This window comes from Schistocerca cancellata, chromosome 2 (genome assembly GCF_023864275.1).
Source record: "Schistocerca cancellata isolate TAMUIC-IGC-003103 chromosome 2, iqSchCanc2.1, whole genome shotgun sequence".
NCBI classification, from domain to species: Eukaryota; Metazoa; Arthropoda; class Insecta; order Orthoptera; family Acrididae; genus Schistocerca; species Schistocerca cancellata.
The window spans coordinates 990839841-990867196 of record NC_064627.1 but is presented as its reverse complement, the minus strand read 5'-3'; the positions used below and the strand labels follow the sequence as shown (position 1 = coordinate 990867196).

The 27356-nt window shown below is 37.7% G+C and overlaps 1 protein-coding gene across 5 annotated transcripts in view; it reads left to right on the top strand.

Annotated features, from left to right (window-relative positions):
* The window catches only part of LOC126162966 (protein ECT2), a 231247-nt gene that overhangs the window by 95548 nt on the left and 108343 nt on the right, over positions 1-27356 (top strand). For 3 of the 5 annotated variants that reach the window (XM_049919808.1, XM_049919806.1, XM_049919807.1), the window contains exons 6-10: positions 4582-4725; positions 6778-7578; positions 23385-23516; positions 26401-26638; positions 26873-26991. In XM_049919808.1, coding sequence (XP_049775765.1) covers positions 4582-4725; positions 6778-7578; positions 23385-23516; positions 26401-26638; positions 26873-26991 — 1434 coding nt within the window. The remainder of the gene's footprint in view (positions 1-4581; positions 4726-6777; positions 7579-23384; positions 23517-26400; positions 26639-26872; positions 26992-27356) is intronic. The other 2 variants (XM_049919810.1, XM_049919809.1) reach the window with 1 other exon arrangement.

The following is a 27356-nucleotide window of genomic DNA, read 5'->3' as shown; positions in this document are numbered from 1 at the left end:
CTTCGTGAGACCCAGCTGATTCAGTCTTGTCTCCTTTATTTTTTTTAACAAACATGGGAAATGAACTGCTCTTGATGTGGAAGCTGCTTCGTCAAATTTAAGTGGTATCTCGTATCAGCGTCTTTCAGCTTCAACAGCCCCCAAGTAGGTCTGTCTTTGACCTAGCAAGATTGCAAATCAAGTAATTTATACCTTAATTTAAGGAGCTGAAACAACTTTCTAATTCAGCTTTTACAATTTTCTCGTGTGTGGTAAGTAGATGTTTTGTACACTGTATCATCGTTATCTAAATACCGTATTTACTCGAATCTAAGCTGCACCTGAAAAGTGAGACTTGAAATAAAGGAAAAAAAAAAATTTCCGAATCTAAGCCACACATGAAATTTGAGACCCGAAATTAAAGGGGAGAGGAAAGTTTTAGGCCACACCTCCAAATCGAAACAAAGTTGGTCCATTGTAATATGAGACACAAGTTAGGTCCAATGAATCAAGATACAGCTACAGTAGTTGGGTTCGAGTCGTAAGCTTAGCAGTTAAGCTTTACCAGGTAGCCATTGCTATGCGTCCGGCACTCCGTCCGTATTTATATGGGTACCCTTCCTTTTTCACGTGCTTCGTCTGGTTTGAATTGATTGCTTATTTTGCTTTGATCTGATAAGTGCAGATTTCTTTGTTATAGGTGTTTACATCACTCTAAGCTGAAAATGCGTTACTGTACTGTGTCGTGCATTGTTTGTCACATTCTGATAGTGCATGTTTACGGCCTCTCTCTGCTCGCGGCATGGCTTGCTTTTGTGCACGCTACCGCCGCTTACAATTTAAAAAAAAAAAAGAGAATCGTCTCATTAGTGAAACAATGGCAAGAGACTGCTATTTGTTGTTACTTACACTGCTGCTTTCTTTGAAAATGACCAACAAGAACCAAATAATAGACTGCGTAAGATAGAACATGTTCTGAACGCGAGTTAGGCGCAAATTTTTCTCTGTTTCAAAATCTTTGCGGCCGCTTCTTTATTACATCAAATTCTGCACAGAAATTAGAGTCATCTTAGATTTAAAAATCTAGTCACTTGCTGTGCTTCATTTCTGACTGTAAGAATAATACGAATATAAACATGACACGATACGTATATTCTTCCGCGTTTGCTGTTGTCTCACTCTAGTTTTGTAGTTTATTAGGCAGACAGGATTTAAATGAGATAGCAGCAAACACGAAAGAATACATGGCAAAATGTTTATATTCGTATTATTCTTATGGTGAAGAGAATACTGTATGTGATTCAAATTTCATCAGGTTCCTATTAGCAACCATCTCTTCTCACAGATAGGAAAAAATTCAGAATGTAGAGTTGGCCATATTGACAAACATCCCAAACAGTCTTGCCAGTCAGATTTTTGTAGTACACTGAAATTGTGCTACATTCGAAGATGAACAATAGCAAAAACTGGAAAAAAAGTGTGGCTTAGATTTGAGTAAATATGGTACGTATTTAATACCACAACATGTGGTATTACTTTGAATGTACAGAAGAGACAAGAACTTATTTTATTTCTTCAAAGGACATCAAAAGCTTAACACAACAGGTGCTCTGCCATGTAAAAGGTGGAATTCCACCTCATGCTGATACCTTGCACCAACTGATGCTTCAGTAAATCTACCTCATTTTGAATAGCCAACAGTTAATCTTGAGCTAAGATAGAATGATTGAAATCCATTACAAAACATCTAAGTATAGTGATCATTCCTAAACCTTTAGGCTGGACCTTCATTAATTCATTCACAACTCTCAGAAGACAATGGATGGAACATTTAGCAGAAACATACTCAGCCACTCGAACACCTTCCACAATGAAACTTCCTGGCAGATTAAAACTGTGTGCCCGACCGAGACTCGAACTCGGGACCTTTGCCTTTCGCGGGCAAGTGCTCTACCAACTGAGCTACTGAAGCACGACTCACGTCCGGTACTCACAGCTTTACTTCAGTTGGTAGAGCACTTGCCCGCGAAAGGCAAAGGTCCCGAGTTCGAGTCTCGGTCGGGCACACAGTTTTAATCTGCCAGGAAGTTTCATATCAGCGCACACTCCGCTGCAGAGTGAAAATCTCATTCTGGAACCTTCCACAATGTTAGTGCCATTGTTATGAATGGGTAAATGTGTTTTGATTTTGTCTGTCCCACTGATCTGTGACAATATTAAGCTTCCAAGCTATATTTCTCAAGTGTGAGAACCTAGAAAAGGTTCCAGCTGAAATTTAGGATGTAGCCAGTGAGCTATGACATTCGAGAAACTGTCATTATTGCATAAACAGATGCATATATCAGAAGTTGCAGAAGATGTAAGAGCACATGAAATGTTTATTTCGATTTTTCACAATTTTTTCTTTTATTTTGGGAACAATTTTTTTCAAAAGCTTGGCACTTTTATAGTGAGATAAAGTTTGTTCTAAGTCTTGTAAATCCAGCCCTTCCTATGATAGATTATGGCTCACAGGCTAGTGCAATCATTTCTGCAAATAAATAATCATCCTTTTTTATTTAAGTTGTTTACATTCCAGAGCAATTTCCTTTCAAACGTTCTGACGCAGTCAGTTGCTTTTCTGTCGGTGTTGAATGTGAACTTCTATTAGTAATAATCAAAGGGGGTGTACGCACAGCAGTGACTGTACCTTCATTAAGTGCTTGGAATTTATATGGATGTTTTATTTTCAAATGATTTTTCATAGCTGGATTACCTGCTAGACAAAATAATTTAAGAGAGTTAAGGTGGGTCATGTATTTCCCTACGCTTCACAGAAACACCCGCGCATCTCCAATTAGCTTAAATAAACAAAGTATTTGATAAGTAGATACCTATTTAATGGTATTAATCATCATGTCTAGGGACAGACACATTGTTGATCACCATAGTAAAACTGTTGCTATGAGAAACTTCAATAGTCAAGTGGCAAACTTAACAAACTTATAATTTTCAGTGTTTATATCAAAAGATCCCCAAATGACATTTTTATATATCTTGTAAATAACAAATTGTTTATAAGAAGTAACCTCAAATAAAATCGAGTGAAGGTGATTACAATTTGCAAAAAATCAAATAGACGAAGTCAAAGTGGTATCTGCTCAAACAGCTATCCATTGTATGTTTAATTTTAAGTTACCTGCATAATGTCTGATGATTCATATTACATCCCACACTTTCGTATTACACTGAAGAACTAAGGAAACTGGTACATCTGCCTAATATCTCGTAGGGCCCCCACGAGCATGCTGAAGTGTCGCAACATGACGTAGCATGGCCTAACTAATGTCTGAGATAGTGCTGGAGGGAATTGATGCCGTGAATCCTGCAGGTAAAAGGGGGTGGAGATCTCTTCTGAACAGCACATTGCAAGGCATCCCAGATATGCTCAATGTTAATGTCTGGGGAGTTTGATGGCCAGCGGAAGTGTTTAAACTTGGAAGTATGTTCCTGAAGCCACTCTGTAGCAATCCTGGAAGTGTAGGGTGTCACATTTTCCTGCTGCAATTGACTAAGTCCGTCGGAATGCACAATGGACATGAATGGATGCAGGTGATCAGACAGGATGCTTACATACGTGTCACCTGTCAAGAGTTGTATCTAGGTGTATCAGGGGTCTCATATCATTCCAACTGCACGTGCCTCTCACCGTTACACTCCACCAGCTTGAACAGTCGTCTGCTGACGTACAGGATCCGTGGATTCATGAGGTTGTCTCTGTTCCCATACACGTCCATCTGCCCAATACAATTTGAAATTAGACTCATCCAACTAGGCAACATGTTTTCAGTCATCAACAGTCCAATGTCGGTGTTGATGGGCCCAGGAGACGCATAAATTAGCTTTGTGTTGTGCAGTCATCAAGGGTACACAAGACAGCTCATATTGATGATGTTTTGTTGAATGGTTCGCACGCTGACACTTGTTGATGGCTCAGCAGTGAAATCTGCAGAAATTTGCGGAAGGGTTGCAATTCTGTCACATTCAAAGTGTGTCTTCAGTTGTCATTGGTCCTGTTCTTGCAGGATCTTTTCTCAGTCGCAGTGGTCAGAGATTTGATGTTTTGCCGGATTCCTGATATTCACGGTACACTCACGAAATAGTTGTATGGGAAAAGCTCCATTTCATTGCTACCTCGGAGATGCTGTGTCCTAACGGTCATGCACCAACTATAATACCACGTTCAGATTCACTTAAATCTTGATAACTTGCCATTGTAATATCAGTAGCCAATCTAACAACTGCACCAGACACTTTTTGTCTTATATAGGCATTGCCGACCGCAGTGCCGTATTCTGTCTATTTATGTATCTCTGTAATTGAATACGCACAACTATACCAGTTTCTTTGGTGCTTCAGTGTATTTCCTGAATTTTATGGTATTGTTTTTGTACACAGATTGTGTTATAGAAATAACTTAAAGATCTTATTTAGACTTGTCACCAATGTTTTTTCATAATTCTTTTTTGACTATTAAGTTTCATTTGAATAAATAGTACACACCAATTTACTACAAATAATTCAACTGAAAACAATGAAAACATATGAAAACTGCTTTTACAGATGTGCCATAAGATGAAACCATTTGTGGGCGCTCGTGTTTGTTTTTATGGGTTTCCTGATGAAGAAAGACAGCACATGACAGAGATATTACTACAAAATGGTGGTGAAGCAACCGATGTGGAAGATGGAACAAGCACTCATGTTGTAAGTTATGATGAATCTCTCTATTGTTAACTTTTTATAGGGATTAGGAAAAGGGCAATAAGGTAGAATGTGTTATGGGGCAGTAAGATTGTTTTGTGGGTTCCATATAATAAAAATGAAAATTAGACTTTAATGCAGTGTTTGTATAATTTTTTTTTACAAATTTGCTTGTCCTCTTTTTTTTTCCTGTCATGTTGTGTTAATGTTTTGTAGCATTAGCAGTCTGCTATTAACAATTACTTGTGTTGCTTTGTTTGCTAACATGGAAAAGCACAGACTTATTAACAGTAAAGTAGGGAAAAATAATTGGGATTGGTTCCTGGTCTTTCATGTGGTTGAAGTACTGTTACGACAGTTGTCGTGAAGAGACTTTCAAGAGTGCAATAAATAATTTTCCATTAGGATATATGAACACACAACCAATTTGTAATTGGGGATAGGCAATATTATTCTCCCTCCATGTCACATTATTTGAATGAAACTTGCAGATTTTCTTCAGCTTTCAGATACATGGGAAGACACTTTCTTTTTGGCTTGGTTGATTCTCAAGGCCTACATGTCAGTTGTGATTGTTCCACTCATTGGCATCTTGTCAGCCTTAATGTATCAACAAGGCCCCAGTATAGCCTAACAACATCATTTTAGACTCATTTTTAGCTTCCACCTTAAGTGTTAAATCATCGTAAAGATAGATGCAAGAATTCTGTGTCAGTAAAAGCTATAATATCTCAATTAAATATAGTTCATTTCAAGACAGTTCTGTGTGGGAGATCTTGATGGCAATCTTCGGTTGCATGGCAGTTAATGATTCCTATCAGTGTAGGTCCATTTGAGTGAAGGCATATGCTTAGATAAACCAGGCGACCAGTAAAATATAATAATATTTTATCAGGTCGATACACACAAACACAAACATACACACAAAATTCAAGCTTTCGCAACAAACGGTTGCTTCGTCAGGAAAGAGGGAAGGAGAGGGAAAGACGAAAGGATGTGGGTTTTAAGGGAGAGGGTAAGGAGTCATTCCAATCCCGGGAGCGGAAAGACTTACCTTAGGGGGGAAAAAGGACAGGTATACACTCGCGTGCGCGCGCGCACACACACACACACACACACACACACACACACACACACACACACACACCTTCTGCACATACACAGACACAAGCAGACATTGAAATGTCTGGTTGTGTCTGTGTATGTGCGGATGGATGTGTGTGTGTGTGTGTGTGTGTGTGTGTGTGTGTGTGTGTGTGTGCGCGCGCGCGCGCAAGTGTATACCTGTCCTTTTTTCCCCCTAAGGTAAGTCTTTCCGCTCCCGGGATTGGCATGACTCCTTACCCTCTCCCTTAAAACCCACATCCTTTCGTCTTTCCCTCTCCTTCCCTCTTTCCTGACAAAGCAACCGTTTGTTGCGAAAGCTTGAATTTTGTGTGTACGTGTTTGTTTGTGTGTCTACCGACCTGCCAGCGCTTTTGTTTGGTAAGTCTCATCATCTTTGTTTTTAGATATAGTTTTCCCACGTGGAATGTTTCCCTCTTATTATAATATTTTATCAGTTGTATACACATTATTTGCTAACAAATTGCAATGACGTGACTTGCTGAATTGTTGAATTATTAATAACTGCAAGAGTCTTCTGTTGATATTTCAAATTGTGGTTAGAATGTTTTTGCTTTTAGTTTGATTTTTTTGTTGTGATTTAAATTACCTATTTTCGTGAATATCACTCAGTACATTCACTCAGTACATTCAAGTGTTTTACAAAATTAATTTGACATGTGTATTGGGACAAGAAAGGTATTCTCCATTGTAAAATATTAATATGTTTAATATCCTTTTCTATGCTTTCTCCTGATGTCCTTCAGAGCCTGTTTTCCTTGCAGTTGGTTTTGGGAACTAATCACTTAAATAATTCTGTCTTTTTTGTGCATGATATTAACACATTTTTGCTGGAATCAGGTTGCATTGCTTACTGTCAATAGATGTCAATATGAATTTACCATCCTTAGCATGTATCAGCAGTGAAAGAAATGTAACACTATTTTGCAGGTTGTTGACGGGGCTGAAAAATACTATCTTCTGAAGCATAGGATGGTGATCAGTAAAAGATGGTCTCTGTCTCCAACCAGCAGCACTGCTACTACTAATCTTAACACTAAAGTTACAAGGTTGTCTAACAATAGGCCCACTGACCTTGCTCCACAGCAATTAACATCACCCAGATGTTCAACACCTTACTGTCATTGTGGACGAAGTATGGAAAAAAACTCCGGGTTCTCTAGTTTATGTGTAAAAGACAGAAGCATATCACCAGCCTCTAATGGAATAAACAGATGCCTGTCTTTTGGTGAAAGTGTACTACATAAATGTGACATGGTTGACATTGAAAATGTCATGAATGAAAGCTGTGTCACTCTAATAAATGATTCCGATTCAGGAGAACGCCATGTTTTCAAGCAAATAACAAATTCAGTTCCTAAAGTTAGGACAAACAGTCTCATGGAACATTCTGTTCAGAGTGCACAACACAGGAAATGCATTCCAAAGCGCTCTGCTTCATCACTTGGAACAGAATTATCTGTTGAAGACTATTTTGTGCCTGACAAAATGCCAAAATTTGATATTGAGACAGGAAAAGCTAGGGAGTCAGTACATGAAGAATCTGCCTGCAAATCAGCAATGAATACATCTTTTGGACCTTACGAGACATTATGTATGGAAGTAATTTCGGATTCAGACAGAGGCAGAAGCCCGCAGTTTTCCTCTCCCACAATAACAGCAGTGTGCAAACCAACAGTGAAGTCATGTGGATACCCACGTGTAGCTGAAGAGGATGTATTAACTGAACTGGTACTTGCATATGTTAACTTTTAATCTCATTTTTTGTCCATAGTATACTCTTAGTGGCCTGTTCCTTTATATTTATTTATATGGTAGGGATGTTACCAGTGCACTTTATTATGAGAGAACTGAACTGAGATTTTTATAAAGCTTGTACTCTATATTGATTATGTTAGGTATCATTGTAGTTGCATAGTGGTACAGGAAAAGGAACAGGTTACTTTGTAGGACTACATATGACTGAGTGTTTATTTGTAGTTATAAAAGTGACTTAAGTTGAATCACATCCACTTCTTTTATACGTGGAAAAAAGACAAAAGCATGTTGATGAGAGCATGAATTGAACATTTGAAACAAGATTATATAAAATTTTTGCTTAGCTATGTTTGCTTAAATTAATTCTTATCTTTTTTTGCATGATATGCTTGTTCTGGTATAATATCTTCTATTGTAGATAATTCTGGTTGTGAGAATTGAAGATGCTTTGTTGATTTGTCTTTCTCATAATTCTCTTTCCATTCTGTATGGTGATGTGCATACTTATTTTTCTTTTTACTGTGCATGATTTTGTGTAATAATTGTGCTTTAATTAGTATACCAGCTCCATGTTGAAGGGAGCGCAAGAGTTAGTATGGTGATCATTATCCTCTTTTAATAACTCTTCTCATTGTTTTTGCCAAGCTTATTTCAGACCTTAGCTGTTTTTCACGAGGTTCCTCTCTTTTGTCATTCTCTGTAACTTCAGTTTCTTTTTTGCCATTGTCAGTTCTACCTCTCAGTATCAGGCGCGGCTCGTGGTTTCTATACTGGGGAAGGCTGCGGCATTTATCGATCGGAACCAACATAGACCTCGGGTTACGTTACAGATTAGTCTGACATAAACAACTAAGAATTGGGGGGGGGTGGAGAGATAACTCTATACCCATAATTTTACATACTGTATCTTCTGTAATCAGGTATTAAATATCCCTAGAAGCTAACTTCGAGTTAAAATCTTTGGGTAGTGATTTTATACGTCGTCATTACATTTTCTGACACTTTGCAGCAAATCATATGAAAAGACGCGTTTCGGAGAGATCTTTAATGCGATGTATGTTAACTTTGCGGCTGCTTAATATTTTTGGTGTTTTCAGTTCTAAAATTAAGGGGTTTGTGGTTTACCTCCAAAGCCCGAAGTTTACGAGTTCACATGACGATACTGTGATGTTTTGGTGACGTCACAGGTCTTGTGCTGTGATTGGGTGGCATGAGCAATCTGTGCAACTGCCATATTAATTCACATGTTTGAGAAGCAAACAGTTCGTATTTATTGTGTATTATGAAAATATGCATTTATGTGAAATAGCGCACTAAAGATCTCTCCAAAATACATCATTTTTAGTATGGTTTGTTGTGCTAAATTACACAAAATGTGACACTGTAATGGTACCAAAAATGATTCCTTTCGGAAAATGTCATCACATTTATGACTGGCTAAACGTGACACAACCCTTTTTTACTCACTTCACTTAATAGGCTAAGTAAGACTTTAAATATAAAGAAATTACCTATTATCAATTATGAATGCACTTTTGCTTACCTCAATTCATTTGTTTATAGATAAATTCAGCTCGTCTCCCCTTCTGCACAGCAAAATGGTGTATGACCGTTTCATTGAAATTTGGCCGATTCAGTAATTCTTTTTCTAGGGAACACATTGCAAGCGCACAAAGTCTGTCCTCATTCATAGTGTTGCGCATGAATGTTTTCACTTGCTTTAACGTAGAGAAGCAGCGTTCTGCCTCCGCTCGTCATAGGGAAGGTTACTATTATTTGCAAAAGTTCTACACTTTCAAGAAAAGCTTTAGCCAGATTGTTATCGTGAAGAAAGTTCAACAAGGTCAAAGCACTCGACGCCTTCATCAAATCTTTTTGACTGTACAACACGTTCAGCTCTTGACATAGATCTGAAGACTGTAAATTGAACAAATTAACAGCTATTTTAAGCTCTTTTTCTGGAAAAATAGTTTGATGTTTTGCAAACAACGATGGATCAAACAGTTGTGCAATCGACAAGTGATCGTTGAAACTGAATCGTTCTCTGATCTGAGTTGTGATGAGGTCGCAAACGTTTCGTGCACACACTATTCTTGATTCTGTGAAACATCCCCGTTTTGCAGTTGGTTCTACCTGTTCCCAGTGATCGTCAGTTTCGAGTGAGGCCCTAATTTGCTGGACAGAATCTGCAAAGTGTGATACATATTCAACAGTTTTCACTGCATCAATATTCCTCTGCTGCAGCTGATTAAAGAGAATGTCACAATGAGGCATGACTGTATTAAAAAAAATTAACCAAAAGAGGAAATCTTCGTCTTGCAGGAAACTCTTCAGTCCTGTGGCCTTGTTTATTGTCTTGTAATCACTGGCATCATCATCAATAATGCTTTCTAGGCACTCAACAATTTCTTTTTGGTATTTGTACACAGAGGTTATGCTCCGTGATTTAAAATTCCATCTGATGAACCGAGTACATGTAGGAATATGCTTCTTCACTACTTCGTCAAGAATGGCTGTACGGCTAGAAGACCGGGAAAAAAAAGGTGGAAATTCCTTCCAAGTTGCTAAAGAAGACCTGCACTTGTTTATTGCCTGTCACACAACGTTCAACAATGAAATTGAACTGATGGGCGTAACAGTGAATAAAGTGAGCATTCCTGTACATTTCTCTAATTCTAGTTTGAACTCCACTTTTATGGCCACTCATAACAGGAGCACCGTCGTAACACTGAGCTATCAGTTTTTCAGGTGTTTCGCGTACATTCATTTTCTCTACCTCGCAGAGAACAGCTGCAGTTACATCGTCTGCACTGTGACTTTTTGGGTGTACAAAGGAAATAAATCTTTCATTTATTTGTCCCAGTAGATCATAGCGAATTATTAGGACCAATTGTGACAAATTTGCACAGTCAGTAGTTATATCAACTTCTATTGCGAGAAAGTTTGACTTCGACAGTTGACTCCTGATGATATTGAGACATACCTCATAATTGATTCCAGGAGTTCATTTTGAATTGTCTTCGATAGGCCTAAGAAAACACGGTTTTCTGATTTCTCAGTGTGCTGCTTCAAGACGCAGTCCAGTTCTGCCATAAGACTGACTAATCCTTGAAAAATTACTGGGTTTTTGGAATCTTCTGTTTTGTCGTGGCCCCTTAAGGCAAGCTCGAATTTCCCGCAAAATTTAATACAGCCTATCAGGTTTACCCAGAATATACCGATTTTATGATACATTTTTATTATATATCTTTATATTACAGTGGTAAGCGCTGTGTAATTGGCACATAATGTCCACTTTCCCTAGCATTGAAAACTCAATGAAACCATTTCAATATTTTTCGCTGGAATTATGTTTTTTCACCTTTGCGTGAAAATTCTTTAAGTCAGTGATACCAGTTTCAGGCCAGGCACTATCAGTAATATTTGTAAGAAGACAGGTGAAACAGAAAAATGCATTTTTCACTTCACAACCACTCAGCTGCATCTTACATTGCTCTATTAAAACTGCATTTGTATCCTTGCCTAGATTTACACTGTTTCTGTTCTTGATTAATCGTTAGATCAGGTCTGGGTGCACCAAGTTCTTTCACTTTCATCCTATGGCTGTGTTCCAAGTTTTTACCTATTAAATTGCACACTGAATTCATATTGTGCTGGTTTCACACTCGCAGTATGTCGCAGATATTCACAAGGAAGTAAAACTCACTAAAATCTTGCAAAATACACTACAAAAAAGAAACTTGCTAATATCACACGGTATCAACAAAAGCAGTCAGCATCAGCAAGCAAGGAAAGTAAAGTAACGGAACAAATTTCGCGTGCTTTGTCCTCTATTCACTTAGGAAACTCTCGCTAGATGGCAGTACTGTTATGTTACTGTAGTCTTTTGCACTCTGGCGGGATATTTGCAAACTTATTCTAAATGTGGATAAAATAACCAGTGGCAGAAACAAAACAACTATGTAAAACATTATCAAAACAATAATACTAAACGTCGATTAATGACGCATCTAAGCGTAGTAGAGATGTGCAGAGACAGAGTTTGGATAGCAAAGTTTCGGCCACTCTACATTCCTTTCTTACATAGGTAGTGGAACGTGAAAAATGTGTGGTGGTTGATATGACACCCTTAGGCTGAAAGCTCTGAGCCTTCGGGTCGCCCATAAAGAGCAGTACTATGTAGAAGCCACGCCCCCAAACCACTACTACATGCAGCTTACGGATGTTCCAAGGCGCAGCCTAAACACTACTAACCGTTCAGAAAACATCTATCGATACAAACAGTTTCAAAAACGTTGACCATCGTTATTTTAATCGGAATGGGAAATATGCAAAATTCGTCCTGATACTTTAAATTATGTGATACGTTCTTGCGAAATTTACTTTAACATATATTTTGGGGCGGCTCCGCCTCAGAGCCTTTAATTACGAGCCGCACCTGCTCAGTATTATAGCAGTTTATGTAACTATTATTACAATTTTCCACCTAAAATTGGATTTTATTTGGTTCTTTGACACTAGTTGGCTGTTGCCCAGTGTCCATCTCATCTTGCATCTGTGCTGTTATGTCAAATTCTATCTTAAATGACAGTTAACCTCCTAACTTCTGAATCTTATTGTTGCCCATATCCTTCTATTTTATCATTGTTTAGTGTATAAAAAGTGGTATGCCCTTTTGCATGTGCAAACACCCCCCCCCCCCCCCCCACACACACACGCACACACACACACACGCACACGCACACACGAGTGATGTTCTTACCGTCGACATGATGCTACTGCCTGTGAATACTGCTATAGTATCAGAATTTCTTTGAAGATTCCATTACTGGCTTTTGAAGTTGTGGTTCCATACACTCCATTGCTTAAGTGCATTTCATTTCACAGATATGGAATTTATTTACTTCTTTTGTAGTGAAATTTGAAATGGTCAAATTAAATTATGAAAATTTGTTTTACTTTCAGCACTCAGTTTGAGTGCCCTTGTGTTGTAACCCATTAGCAACCTTGGCAGTGTCAGTGGATATGGAACTTCTGCAGATACACGCCATTGATATAGTGTTGCAAACAACAGGCAAGCTTGAGTTGAAACCGTGGTTAGAGTTTCCATTAGTGTTAATACTTATAATCATACCATTGTTTTGAGAGTGCTTTACACCTTTATTCTGATGATGAACTGCGTGACATAAATTACACCAAAAGAGCCATTGATTGTGGCGGTATTCAGCATTGTAAAGCGTGATGCCATTGGACGCTAGAGCACTTGGAGCATCATGAAAACGGATGAATTATATTGCATGCAGTGACAAACATTCTAGAAAAACACATTGTCTGTACACATACCGTATTTACCCAATTATAAGCCAAAGTGTTTGATACAGTATCAACATTTCTTGGACAATCCTACAACATTTGACTTGTGAAACATAGTGCAATGGGTACACGAGAAATTATGAACTAGCCACTAAAACATTATGATGACAGTTAGCTGAAACGAGAAGGAAAATTCATCCATAGTAAAGTATCTAACAAACTAAATAAAACCATTTTAAACTCACAGTTGTCACAAGAATAAATTACAGCGAGAAGACCCATCGTGAAGATGCAACAGTCCTCAGTAGATCGTGGGATGAGCAAAGTTTTCAGTCTTTCATTTATGTATTAGCAGCTGTTGTTATAAAGAGATATTGCAGTCTGTGTTTCACAGTTGCTCAAACACAGCACTACAGGAGGGTTGGAGGGGGAAAACTGGTACCAGCTTGCTTGGGAACTAGATGAGTGCATGGAGGGGAACAGCGACAGGCAGCAAGTTGCATCATGTTGCCAGCCATGGGAATCTATACCATCTACACTGGCTTTTTAGGAACATGTGGCAGTTTTAAACTGCAGTTTGCCTGAATCCATTTGTAGTCAGAATTGAATTGACTTTAAAAGTTGAACATATACCCAACAGCAGTATTCATTTCTTCAGGAGATGGTAAAAGTCTAGCTGGGTACCAGTGGCATACTTATGTGTTTAGTGCTGCAATGTTATCAGCGTTCATTGTGACGTGATGAGAATGAAAGGGGTTGTGTCAGCTTCTGGTTCTATGCAAACAGGGAGAGAGCAACAGGCAGATATGTTAGGAAGCAAGAGACATTGTAACATTTTCACATCAGTATAGAAGTGAAATGCAATATATATTCAGATCAAAACAGCTATGTTCTCAGGTCTAGCCACAATGTCAGAAATTGCAGCATATTTGGAAGAACCAGCCAAATATTTGTGACAACAAAGATAGAAATTTCTCAGCTGTGGCGTTTGAATAACGATGATTAAGATAGTGATAACACAGATGGCATGGTTGGTAAGCAAGAAATGTAGGAAAGTTGATGGCCCACAAAATAATGTAAACCATTTATCTTCATTTATTTTATTTATCCTTGTGTTATTCAAATGTAGACAATCAATAAATGGCTTAAATTGAATATAAGTATGATGTTAACTTTTTAGGCATGTACTTTTTTTACAAAGTTTGTAATTTTGATTAGTCAGAATATGTTAAAAATAAATTTTTCTCGGAAAGTCTCTTGAGGAAAAGGCGGTCATCTTATAGTCATGGTCGTCTTATACTTGGGTAAATACGGCAACACTCCTTTATTTCATTGGAGCACAACGAGATCTGACCTCCTTGAAGATAGACAAGTGTGTGAACCCAGAAAAAATATGTACAAATATGGTAGTTTGTTTCAGCTGTGGTATAGGAACAGTATCTGATACAACACTTGAAGATTTGCAGAGACAAATAAAGTTCTTATATCAGTTAAATGACTCATTTATTTGATTAAACTTTACAGTAGTTGACTGAAGAACACACACAGTTATAAAAAATGAAAGGTAAATATCTGCACAGCTCAGAAAACTAGAAAGTGTATCTACAACTACGTGAATCCTCTGCAAGCCTCTGTATAGCATATGCCAGAGGGTACCTTCTAGTAATTTCCTTTCATATTCCACTCGCAAACAGAGCGAGGGAAAAATGTATGTTTATATGCTTCCGTATGAGCCCTAATTTCCCATATCTGATCTTCATGGTCCTTACGTGCAATGTATGTTGGCAGCAGTAAAATTGTTCTGCACTATGTTTCAAGTGCTGGTTCTCTGAATTTTCTTGATAGGTTTCCTTGGAAAGAATGGTGCCTTCCATCGAGGGATTCCCATTTGAGTTTCTGAAGTGTCTCTTTAACACAAATTTGTTCCAAATGTGTTGTTCAAACCTACCAGTAATGAATCTAGCAGCCTGCCTTGGAATTGCTTCAATGTCTTCTTTCAATCCGACCTGGTACGGATCCCAAACACTCGAGTAGTACTGAAGAATGGGTTGCACTAGTGAACTGTATGTGTTCTCTTTTACAGATGAACCACTTTCCCAAAATTCCCCCAATAAACTGAAGTCAACCATTCACCTTCGCTACACCAATCCTCACAAGCTCGTTCCAGTTAGAATTGCTTTGCAACATTATGTCCAGGTGTTTAAATGATGTGACTATGTCAAGCAGAAACTAATAATGTTGTATCTGAACGTTACGGGTTTGTCCTTCCTACTCATACGCATTAACATTTAGAGGTTTTTCATTGCATCAGTTAGAAATTTTTTTGATCTTGTATCCTCCTACAGTCACCCAACTTCGACAGCATACCATACACCACAGCATCACCAGCACCCAGCCTCAGATTGCTGCCAACCCTGTCTGCCAAATCAAGTGTGTATATAAAGAATATTAGCAATCCTATCACACTTCTCTGGGGCACTCCTGATCATACCCTGGTCTCTGATGAATGCTCACCATCGAGGACAATGTACTGGGTTCCATAACTTCTGAAGTCTTCGAGCCACTATATATATGTAAACCTATTCCATACGACTTTGGCACCAAGTTTTCTTCAGAATTGCTATGGCAAATGCATTGAATTCAGAGATTTGAAGGTGTCCAACATTGGGTTTTTGTCCATTCTACAACTCGTATGGAGTACATTTCAAATTATGTGTTGTTGGAATCCTATTTAGTATTATACAGCATTATTAACTGCATGTGCCATAAAAACTTGTGAATCGTCTTGGCTTTCAACATCATACACGCACTTTCAACAATTTTAGATTAACGCATTGGGATTGTCTGTTCTACTGTGTTATGTATTGAACAGTTGTTTCTAGCTAAATTTAAAGGCTTCTCACAAGCTGTTTCCTGTCAGAATTAATATATCCAGTACTGTTTGTTGTCCACATGCAACATTTTAAGTCTTTAGCAAAACTTGTTCGACGTGAGTGTCGCATTTGTGAATTCGATCAGTGATGTCAGGTTTGTGTTGGAGAAAGTAAACAATCCTGTACCTGGTTGCATCATTTTAATGTGATATAAGAAAACTGTGCATCACTAGTTGATTCAAGTGACGCCAACCCACAGACGTCTGAATGTATAAATTCATGTGGGTTCATGGAATGAATTCTCTCTTCATTGTTGAACTTGCTTTGCCTGCCTTGAAAAAAACTTTTAAATATTGTTACTTACTTTACAGCTTTCACAGCAGTTTCTTTGTTGTGCACTGTATTTGAGTTTGTGTATTCTGTGCATGTGATGTCACTTATTCTCTGACAGTAGTGTGTGTCTTTTAGGGGTCAATAATAAAATTTAGTGATTTTGTGAATGAGGGAGCCCAAAATGTGCCTTTCGATGTGTAATACCCTAATTTAAAAGGTTTTTGTTATTCATAAACATTTAGTTTGGTAAATTTATGCTAAAGCATTAAATTAAAATAAACTTCACCAAAGTTTGCTCAAAAAGTGGATTAATGACCTCAGACAATTTTCTTTATATTCTCTTTCTCTATTATCAATCGCTAAAAATGCAGTGTAAATAATGTAAAAAGCTTCAACCAAAAATATTAATCCAATCTTGTTCATATTGATTCTTAGACAACAATCTTCTGCTTTCTTTCTGGCCTCTTAACGTATCCTTCTCATTTTGCCAGAAGCCTCTGTCCTCATCACATACTGCCCTACGGACTGCCCAACACTGCCACTTTGCAACATGCATTAGGTATTGAATAAACTGTCTTATTTCCTTATTTCTCATATTTTGAATTCATAAGTAAATGGAGGTTCATATAGTAACCAGTCTATCCGTTCCAAAAGTGAAGTTGCATCTGGATTTACTACAGATGTTTTCCTAGGCGTAACAGATTGGTCTCCTGATGTATCATCATCATTATTTCTCAATTCAGTTATCTTCTGGACCCCTGCTTTCCTTTCTTTTAGGTCTTTTGAACATAAGTGTCTGAAGTTCCATTCACCAGATGTGATCCAAGATGAATGTGGGATTGTTGGCAAAACAATGTCTGCTGCAGCCTTCCTGTGGGGTTTTGGGAGCTTCAGTTGATAGAGATTGTGGAAGTGTTCTTCCATTCAAGAGAATTTTGATTTGATTGTAAACAACAAGAGACAGTAAACGTCGTCATTGTATTCCACAAGCAATTGTAATGTCTTAAAGTTATCACCTTTAAGGCTGTGTTTTGAAATCCGTATCTGACAATCCTATTTGCAATTGTTAACCAACAGAGTGGTTTGGATGACAAATTTCTAATAATCTCAGATCAGGTTGTAAGTGCATCTACCCTTTTAATCTGAGTTATCCTGTAACCATAAGCCTGATTTGCTGAGATATCTTTGACAACAGTGTACTCTGTGGAACCAAAGGCTCTGGAAAGAATATTTTGAAAAATGAGCGATTATTTAAAGTTCCTTGCATTGTCAAGCATATTTTCAATCTCACTTCTCAACTTATTAGACAAAGTTTTCCAATCCATTTGTTTAAGTGACGCAAAGGTAGCTCATTAGTATGAAGAGTGCAAACCAACCAGATAAGTTTACGATTCATCTTTGTCGAAACCCAATGTATGATTCCTCCTTCCCAGCCAGTGTTAAAATTCATTGAGCCACCACCACTAGTCTGTGAATTTTAATCAATGCTCTTTTTCTTTTATAAAATCCACCAGATGGTTAGCAATAACTTCAGTGGTTTCCTTTCCGTTAAGTCTTTCTCTGAAATAAAATTACAAAGATACCTTCCACCTGGGTCACTGCAAACATTGTTATGCCCTTCCTTCGGGGTACTTGGCCACTGATGACTTGAGTTTTCTGCTTGTAACAGAAGTGTAGTGGAATCTTTACATTGAGACTAAAATTCTTTGTCAAGTGATTTCATAACTTTTTCTTGGGCCCTTTGTACTTTATTTTGATCAACCAAAAGTCTTCTGTCTCCTTCAATAATTAATTAATCCAGCTTCCAAATATACAGATGTTGTATTGCCAGCTTTGCATGTAGACCAATACCATATGTAATACTTCGTAATGCAACACTGTGCAATTGTGATCTATTACACTATTGTGTACTTGAAGTGAAGTGGAAGGTACAAAGAATCATCATATGGTATCTGCAAAGGATCCTCAGAATATTCATCTGTCTTTTCTTCTTTCGAGAAGAGAATTTCATTTGGTTCTAAGGCTCTTCCTTCCTTTTCTCCTATTCAAAAATTCTTAATTAATCTTCTTGCCTCTTCTCCTTTTTAATTTGTATTCTGTGCTCAGGTAGATCTGGTAACCCAATTTGATGCTGTCCAACACATCCAATCTTCTCTCTTTGACCTTTAATAAACACTTGTTTCATTTTTAATCATCACCACCTGGACATAGACCCTCAAATTCTGAACAGTTTAATCTCACGCTGCAGTTTAGGATTTCATTGCTATGAAAGTCTCTTTCATTAAGTTTTTCTCTGGCAAGTGATGTCTCTTGCCTTTTCCCAGTTTTCTTCTATCTTCTTCAGGGCTGAGACACACTAATTTAAAAATGGAGAACACTGCACAGTTCAGAAGGCAGCATTTCTCGACCAGTTCCAATAAAGTTACTCATATGAGTGTTAGTTGCCAATCTTCTCTTCCTTTTAGTAGTCATGATGCCAAATTTTCAGATTTTGCAAGTGGAAGAAACTACTTTTGTTTGGACAAAGAAAGACAATAAAATGTCACCGACTGTGTGATATCAATGAAAAGAAGCTCCACAGTAAATGAGTATTGGTAGCTTGAAAACTTTTATGAGTAGCATAAATTTTTTTACAGATTTTGTAGTATATTCTTTCCCATAGAGGAGAAAGTAGACAGGCATCAAATTACTAAGATGTCTGCCTAAAAAAACTGAGTGTCGGTCTACATGACACCAAGTTTTCAAAGCACCTCAAAGACTGTTTGGTGGAAAAGGAATTTACAGTGTTAGAGAGTACTTATCGCATTAAATGTGTATATATTGTTACTTATAATCAGTGCTGTTAGAATGTAAGAAATATATTTAGGAAGTATGTGGTAATGAATGTTTTCTATTTTTGATATGTCTTGTATTACATGTACATTCGGTGTACACCATGTAATCGTACAGGATCAAATAAAATTCAGTTCAGTTCAATTCAATACAGAGAAAAATTATAATAATAAGGCACTTCCTGAAAAAAGGACAGTTTGTTGCAAATTTCACATAAACGTCAGAATATCACACAATTGAAGTAGCTATTTACCAAGCAAATAAATCTAATTGTTATTTCTTTTGTATGTAATTCGGAGTTGATAACTGAAAAAACTTATGAATCTCTTTTTTTGAAAAACAAAGTCAAAATATTTGACATACCCTACTCAGACAGCCAATGAGCATTCAGTAGTGTTCTGAGTGCTCTGTTGTGTACATCGGAACCTGTGAGCTTCAAACAACATTGGTGAAAGTTATTTAGATTAGTTTTATTCCGTTTCTTAAGAGTTTACATGGCTGATGCTGGTGGTAACTGACAAATCCTGTGAGGGGGGAGTTGAATGAAAACCTAATTGTTTAAAATTATTGAACAAAAGTGGAACACAAATGTCAATTTTTGACTTAGTCTCTGTGTTGTTCAACACACTTCTTACAGTGCAAATGAAGTTCATGAATTTCTTTGTGGGGAATGGGGTAAAAAATCTTTTGTCATGTGTGCAGGCACTCTTGCACCACCAATTGTGCACCTCTTTGTTACCTCTTTAAGTGTTACAAACATGTGGTAATTAAAGTGTGAGGTTTGGTGAGTGGTAGATGTGGCAGAGGGTAAGGTACACAACAGAGCACTCGGAACACTACTGAATACTCATTGGCTGTCTGAGTAGGGTATGTCAAATATTTTGACTTCGTTTTTCAAAAAGTGTTGCATGGGCAGTATGAGGCCACACATTGTCATGTTGCAAAATACACCTGAAGTCAGAATTCCATGTTGCTTTGACCGTATTGCTGGCTGACTCTGATTTTTTAACATTCTGCGATATGACGCACTGGTAGTAATGTCTCCCCTATTCATGTAATTTTCCAAGACAACACCTCATTTGTCCCAAAAGAATGTCAGCAAAACCTCCCAGCAGGTAGTTGTGCTCGGAACTTCTTGTGTTCTGGTGTAATAGTGACCCAGGTTTCATCTCCTGTGATGATTCTTGTGAAGAAGCCATCACCTTGTGCTTCAAAATGCCCCAAACGTTCTTCACAGATGTCATATCATCACTCTTTCAGTTCTGGAGTGAGCTGCCATAGCATCCACCGTACAGACACTTAAGTACTTCATAATATAATGTGTTCAGCCGTGGCTGATGTTTGTATTTGTGGGTGTTTCATCCATGGCGATTTTCTGTCACAGTGACTTCAACTGCTGCAGTAGCCTCTGTTGTTGCTACGGGGTGGGACTGACCTGGGCACTGAACATCTGTCACAGAAGTCACAACATTTCTGAACTTTCTACTCCATTCATACACTTACTGCAGTGATAGATATGCATCAGTCGCTGCAGGATTTCAATAGATTTTGCACCTTCACCAATCAGGAAACGTACTATAGAACACTGTTCTTCCTTGGTGCATGATGTAAGTGAGGCAGCCATTTTGAAGTGGTAATTGTGGCCGTGTTTCGCTTCTCTGAAGTATGCTGCTGCCTGTAGGACATTCCTTACATTATTGGCAACAGTACTGCCACTTTACATGAAGTACATGCTCAGTAATCAAAAAAGCTTTATAACAAAGATGCTTCAACTTACCAACAAGAAAGCGCTGGTATGTTGATAGACACAATAAAATAAAAAACACACACACAATATTCAAGCTTTCGCAACCCATGATTGCTTCATCAGGAAAGAGGGAAGGAGAGGGAAAGATGAAAGGATGTGGGTTTTAAGGGAGAGGGTAAGGAGTCACTCCAATCCCGGGAGTGGAAAGACTTACCTTAGGGGGAAAAAAGGACAGGTGTACACTCGCTCGCGCGCGCGCGCACACACACACACACACACACACACACACACACACACAGGCAGACATGTGTAAATGCAAAGAGGTTGGGCAGAGATGTCAGTCAGAATCACTATCATATAACCCTGTATCTTCTTCTGTAGTTGTGATTCATTGAAATACATTTTTCGAGCCAAAGACTACTAGAAAATATTGACCGGTTGACTTCTATCAGCAGTTAGAAAGGTATCAGTTATAAGGTTTTATTCTGCCATTCACAGAGTGAGGATCTTAAATGAGTCATTGATAAAATATGTGCATGTGGAATTTAATGGCCAGCTCAGATATCAGTGCATCTGAGTGTCTCTGGAGTGACTTGGCTGTATTCTTACAGGCATAGCATGCTGCTCAGTAGTAGCTACACATAGTGTTTAAATTTATGCCATCTAAACACCTCCATCCTTCTCCTGGCAGTATATACTGGTTATATACTTTCTATTTAAGGAACATCATAAATTTACTTCAATACAAAATTCAGTTTCCCAAACAAACTCAAAGAAATCACAGGGAGATAAAAATGTGGTTTTCAATTGTCAAAAGTATACAGATTTATCAACTGTTTATAAACTTTAACATTAATCTTATTTATAGACCAGCATACTGATCGTACTTTATTCTGGTCTTATTGTAGATAATCTGCAGGCCTCCTGTCATAGTTGCTCTGTCCAGTTCCTCCATTCTTTGCTGAAGTTCTTCTTGATCTGACACAAAACAGTGTTATGTGCATATCAAAGATGGTTCAGATAAGATTCATTTGTGTTTTTTCCTCTTTTGTCCCAGCTCAGTTATTTGAAGACATCTTCCAAAGTCGGTAGAAAATAGTTTTTGGGGAAACAGAGTGCCCATGGCTAACTCCTTTTGTCAATTCTGAACTTTCACTCTTTTGATATAACTGAATGGAAGCTGTAACCTTCAACAAACTGATATAGTTACATAAGTGCTGTCAACAAAAATTTTATTGTGATAAATTCAAACACTTCCTCAATTTTCATGAGAGTATTTTTGATCTCTCATTGCTACTATGAAAATGCTAGATTCCCCCCCTCCCCACCAGACGCGTTTCACTTTATTGAGGTAAAACATCATCAGTGGTCTGTGATTAAGTTATTTATATTTTTATTTGCTTTTTAGATCAAAAAACAGTTTAAGACTAGATTGGTTTGTACTTATGGTGATTTTTCGGCTGATTTCTCGCTTATATCGTGGAATGCCGTCTGCTAGCACATCACTGTTTATCTGTGTTAGGCGCTGATATTTTCGTCTACTTTTTAGATGTTCTGCAGCACTGTGCATTTCTCACAACACACTTTTATACACACCACTGTATTGTGTTTGTTTTCGTACTTCAAGTATGTGTTGCTGTTTGTTGTTTGTAGTGTTGCCAACATAACCTCTCCACTACTTTGTCTTTGACCCACAAATATTCTTTTTTAAATTAGATTATTGTATGTGTGTAATTCTACTTAAGTATGGTTCTGTGTATTTATGTAATGTGTAAGAGTAGAGAAGGAATAGCAATGGAGAATTTTTAATTGAGGGGGGGAGGGGGGAACCATGACGAGTGGACATAAGTATATAGCAGCGGCAGCGGATCAAAAATACCCTCATGAATTATAAAGCAACTACAGACACTATGGCCACACAAATGAATTTAATGTTGCCTTGTCAAGCACTTCCTCATAGCCTGTAAACCTGATACAAAGTGGTATCTGATATTTATTATTTATTCCTATAACTTTTTTGACAACATTTAAATGATCAATTGTGCTCTACACACTCCTAATGCCCTTTTTTACAGGCAGTTTTATAAAAATATTAAATTCTACTAAAAAGAGTAATGGGCCATCAAATCTTCATTGGTCTCTTTCTTGTGGATCTAATAATCCCAGTCAGTGGTGTTGCAACTATCTGGTGTTGCTTTCTTACATAGGAACTCTGTAAATAATTGTGCAGGCTTTTTCACCATCTCTTCCCCAGATTTTACTATTTCTACTGTTATACCATCATTAACTCTTCACGTGAAACAAATTGTTTTCTTGTGGTGGTACGATGCACTCCTTCTCATTGTCTGTCATCTGATTGCTTGTTTCCTTTAGTACACTGTGTATAGCTTTACTATGTAACACTGAATATAGTTGGAAATATAGGAAGAAAATAGTTAAACAAGTCTCACGTACTTTGGTCGCAACATTTGGTCATTGCGTGTCTTATTGAGAGTATCTTGAAGGTAAGTACTAGCCATCCATTTTCTCTTAGTAATTTGTCAGTTTTTCTAGCCTGTTAGGAAATTAATAGTTTTGTTTCAAGATACAATTAATTTGGTTTGCAAACTTAATGTAGCTAGATTTGTTTATGTGTTTGTCATTCAAAGATAATTTTGTATGTTTTCATTTATTCTCTTTAGGTTGTGGATGAATCAAATGTACAAAGCGTTCCTGACCTGACCATTAATGCTCCAATTGTCAAAGCAGAATGGTTTTGGAAGTCTGTACAAAATGAAGCACAAGCAGATGAGAAGGAACATCTGTTTGAAGACGTAAGTAAATTGGTACCCACCATCACCAAACACTGTCTCTTGTAGTGAAATGACGAAGTATATGCATTTTTATTTCTGAACATTCTTTGTGTGATTATCGTGTAACTTTCATGTGCAGGTGAATAAAAATCATTGAGTTAATTACTAACCCATCTCCAGGGAAAAACCTATATACTTTGCTATGTGCCTGAAAACGAAGAACGAGTGCCTTGAAATTGACTGATAAAAAAAAGTTTGACTAAAATATTTCCTTTCGCAAAAACTTTGAACAGTTTTTCTCAATGATTTTCACTTGTTTGCTTCTTTTGGATCTATTGAAGCTTTCAATGAATGATTGTTTCTGTTGCCAGGCATCATTTTCCACCTGTAATCAGAATGCATCTCTGGTTTAAGGTGTTTCTTGACTTGCGTTTGTTCCCCCACCCTCTGACAAATGAATATCATCTGAATTTTTTCATAGCCCCTACAATAATACCAGAAATATGTGTACAGAGGACACTAGTTGGTAACTCCTGATCCACTAACTGGATCTATTCAGGTCAGAACAGTGTATCCTTTGTTTATTCCAGCCAGCCTCAGTCTTGCTCATTGCCTCCTGCGATAGTACCAGAGATAACCAGAGGAAGTGAACTATTTGGGACCTTCGACTTCCTCACTAATTAATGAAATCTGCTGACCAGTTTTACACAATAATGTTAAGAAATTGTGATGTTGTGAAAGGTTTATTAGATTTGTTGGCTTGGGTTGTTATTTTCATAGGTATCAAAGTGCAGTGCAAGCTGCAGTGTTGGTGCAATGTAGTCGTGCAGGTTTATGCATATCCTGCTGTCCCTGAAAAATGATTCGTCCAGTAGATCAGGAACACTTCCTGTCTCATTTAGGTTCCTGCTGACTCCTCAGCTACAGTGAGTTGATGACGTCACTCCTTTCATTATATCTTTCTCCATATGTTTCACCTTTTCCCTGTACTTTCCTTTTTCTGTGTTCTTCCTAACAGTTCCATACCCCACACCTTTAAGTTCTTTCTTATTGTGGATATAAGCTTTCGATGTTTCATATGACCCGCGCATGTCTCCCATCCCTGCCTGGTCATCTGATGCTGCCCATGGTTTCCTGCTGTTACTTCAGCTGAATATTGCGATGGTTATGTAAATGGACCATGGCTACTTCTTTCCTCAGTTTTTATCGAATGAAAAACTGCTTTATTTCTTATAACTCTAACCTATCAGATATACCTGTATCAACAGTAAATTAAATCATCAGATTTGTTGCCGATTCCACTGCCGTACAAATGTTTGAGTAGTGGAACAGAAACTGTAGACTTGCTTCTTTATTTGGGAACTTTGCAGTAACCCTTTTAATGCCATGCGATTTTCAAGGTATCAGCTGAAAAGTGCCAGGCGATTTTGTAGTGAATTGCAGAAGTTTGTTAAACTTACCATAAAATCTTAACCGTTTATCATTGGACCTTAGTTTCGTTTTTCTTATATAGCTAGTACCTTCAGCTACAGGAATATTAGCAGAGTACACTATTAGGCCTCATACTTCTAAAGAAAACAATATTTGTATTAGAGTTTTTGAATGGAAAAAATTAAAACGTTGGTTTTAAGTCATATTTAGCCACATGTAATATAATTGAACTTAAAATTTGTGCTCATATTATCAATCAACATAGTATTCTGGATGATACATTTGTTCGTGTGTTTATGTCACATATTTTAGAAAATAATGCACCTGGAAAAAACTGATGCGAAAAATGGGTAAAACATCTATAATTTTGTCACTAGTTCCAACAGAAAATAACATATACCAATTAAGTTTTAGGATCATTTATTGACACACAAATGTTGACCAACAGATTTGGGATGTAATACCTTCTTACTTGTCTGTCAAGTGTAAAACTTTTGGGAGCAACTGAAATCTATATCGCGAAAACATTCGGGAAAACCATGGATTTGCCATATCTCCGTTTGTGGACCAGTAACTAAAAATTATTGGTTTCTTTACGAGTCCCATATTTATTATTACTGCCACAAAAGCCCTCATTTCTGGCCTGTGGTATGATACCACTTTATCACTCGAGAGTTCACTGATAATTTTACGTTTGCTTCGAGAAATAGCCAAGCATGTCTGTCTGTTTCCGTTGCCATTATCGTAAACACTTGCACTGAAAAAAACAAGTTTAAAAAAAAAATCAATTGGCTTAGAATTTATTCCGTAAATGTGAAGCGGTGGGGAGCAGGATTGTCCAACTCATCCATTCCAATTTCAGCAAACGTGTTGCTGGCTGCAGTCAATTTTTCAACATTGTCTTCATCGCTGCTGGGTGCAGATTCAGCTATTGATGACTCACATGATGTGATATCACCACTAGACCACTCATAGATCAATCCATTGTCCGAAAAACCTGCAAAATCGTTCTCCCTTTCACTACTTTCTGTGGTATACATCACACTCAAACGAGACTTCTTGCTTGGAGGCGGCATATTACCTTCGAAATGAACAAAACACAACCATGTGTTTGGAACTCTAAAATATCGATTATTGGCGTCGACAATCAAAACGAAGTACCTGACGACTATCTTTCGACCTTAGTTTGTCTTCACAACATGAATATACCACGATCTGTGCCTCAGTTTGAAAGAAAAGTGCGCGTAAATGGCAGTACAATTAGATCGTACCTGGCACTTTCCGCACGTACCGCACGATCCGATTGGATCGTATTTGGCACTACAAGGGTTAATACCTGCCTAAGTTATAGTTGGTCAATGAATGTGAACATCTGTGTGGTATTTGAAATTCGATTTTCAGCACCACACAATTTCATTCATTCCTTAATCATTTTGATTTTGTTTGCTACACTCTAGTTTCTATTCTTCTCCAGTACTTAGAAACAGCTCAGAGTCCAGCAGGCTGGCGTAGCTCGCAGGGTACTCCATCTTCTACAGCTTCTGTTCGTGCAAGGAAGCGGAAACGCTTAAGAGATGTGGCATCACGCCTACTGCAACAAAATGAATCTCCAGCCATTCACAAAAGGAGATCATCAGTCAGTGATGCAGGTCTACTCAGTATGAGTGGGTCATTCCTTGACTCATGTTCTGCAACACCTGACAAACAAGATGGTAAGTTCTCCTTTTTTGTTGTGATCTGATGTATGTAATTTGTAACACTGAAATACTTCCTGCCTGCTCTTAATATTACACACATTTTAGTACTTTCACATTGTAATAGTACCATGACTTCTAGTGTGGGAAAACAGCCTCTTACTACTGTCTCACGATTTTTGAAAGTCATTATTTTGCTGACCAGGTTTAGTGTATTTTATGTAATGAGCTTGTAATACCTTTATATTTCAGAAGTTGAAGCTGTGCTTAGTGAGACACCAAGAAAAAATTTAAGCCCTCGTCAACAAGTATTCTTCGAGCTTCTGCAGACAGAGTCAAATTATGTGGGAATCCTTGACACTATCATGACGGTAAGAAGGTTTTGATAGTTATTCGAGTAAGCTGTGTGTATAAGTAACTCTATCACATAAAATGTAAACAAGATTATCGGACTCCAAATATGAATGTGTATACATAAAAAGCAGTCTTTCTTCTTCTTCTTTTCTAAGCACATTTTGTCCATACAGGAAAAAAGCACAAAATTTGTGTTGTCACATTCCCAGACTTTCTGGGGAGAGAAAGAGAAAGATGATAGGAATAAAATACAGAAAGAGGGGGGGGGGGGGGGGGTGTTGTAAATGCGATTCTGTTGCCACTCTTGGAAATTAATAGATAGTAATAACTGCATCGTATATGTAAGTAAGTGAGGGAAAGGAATGATGATATAAAATAAGGA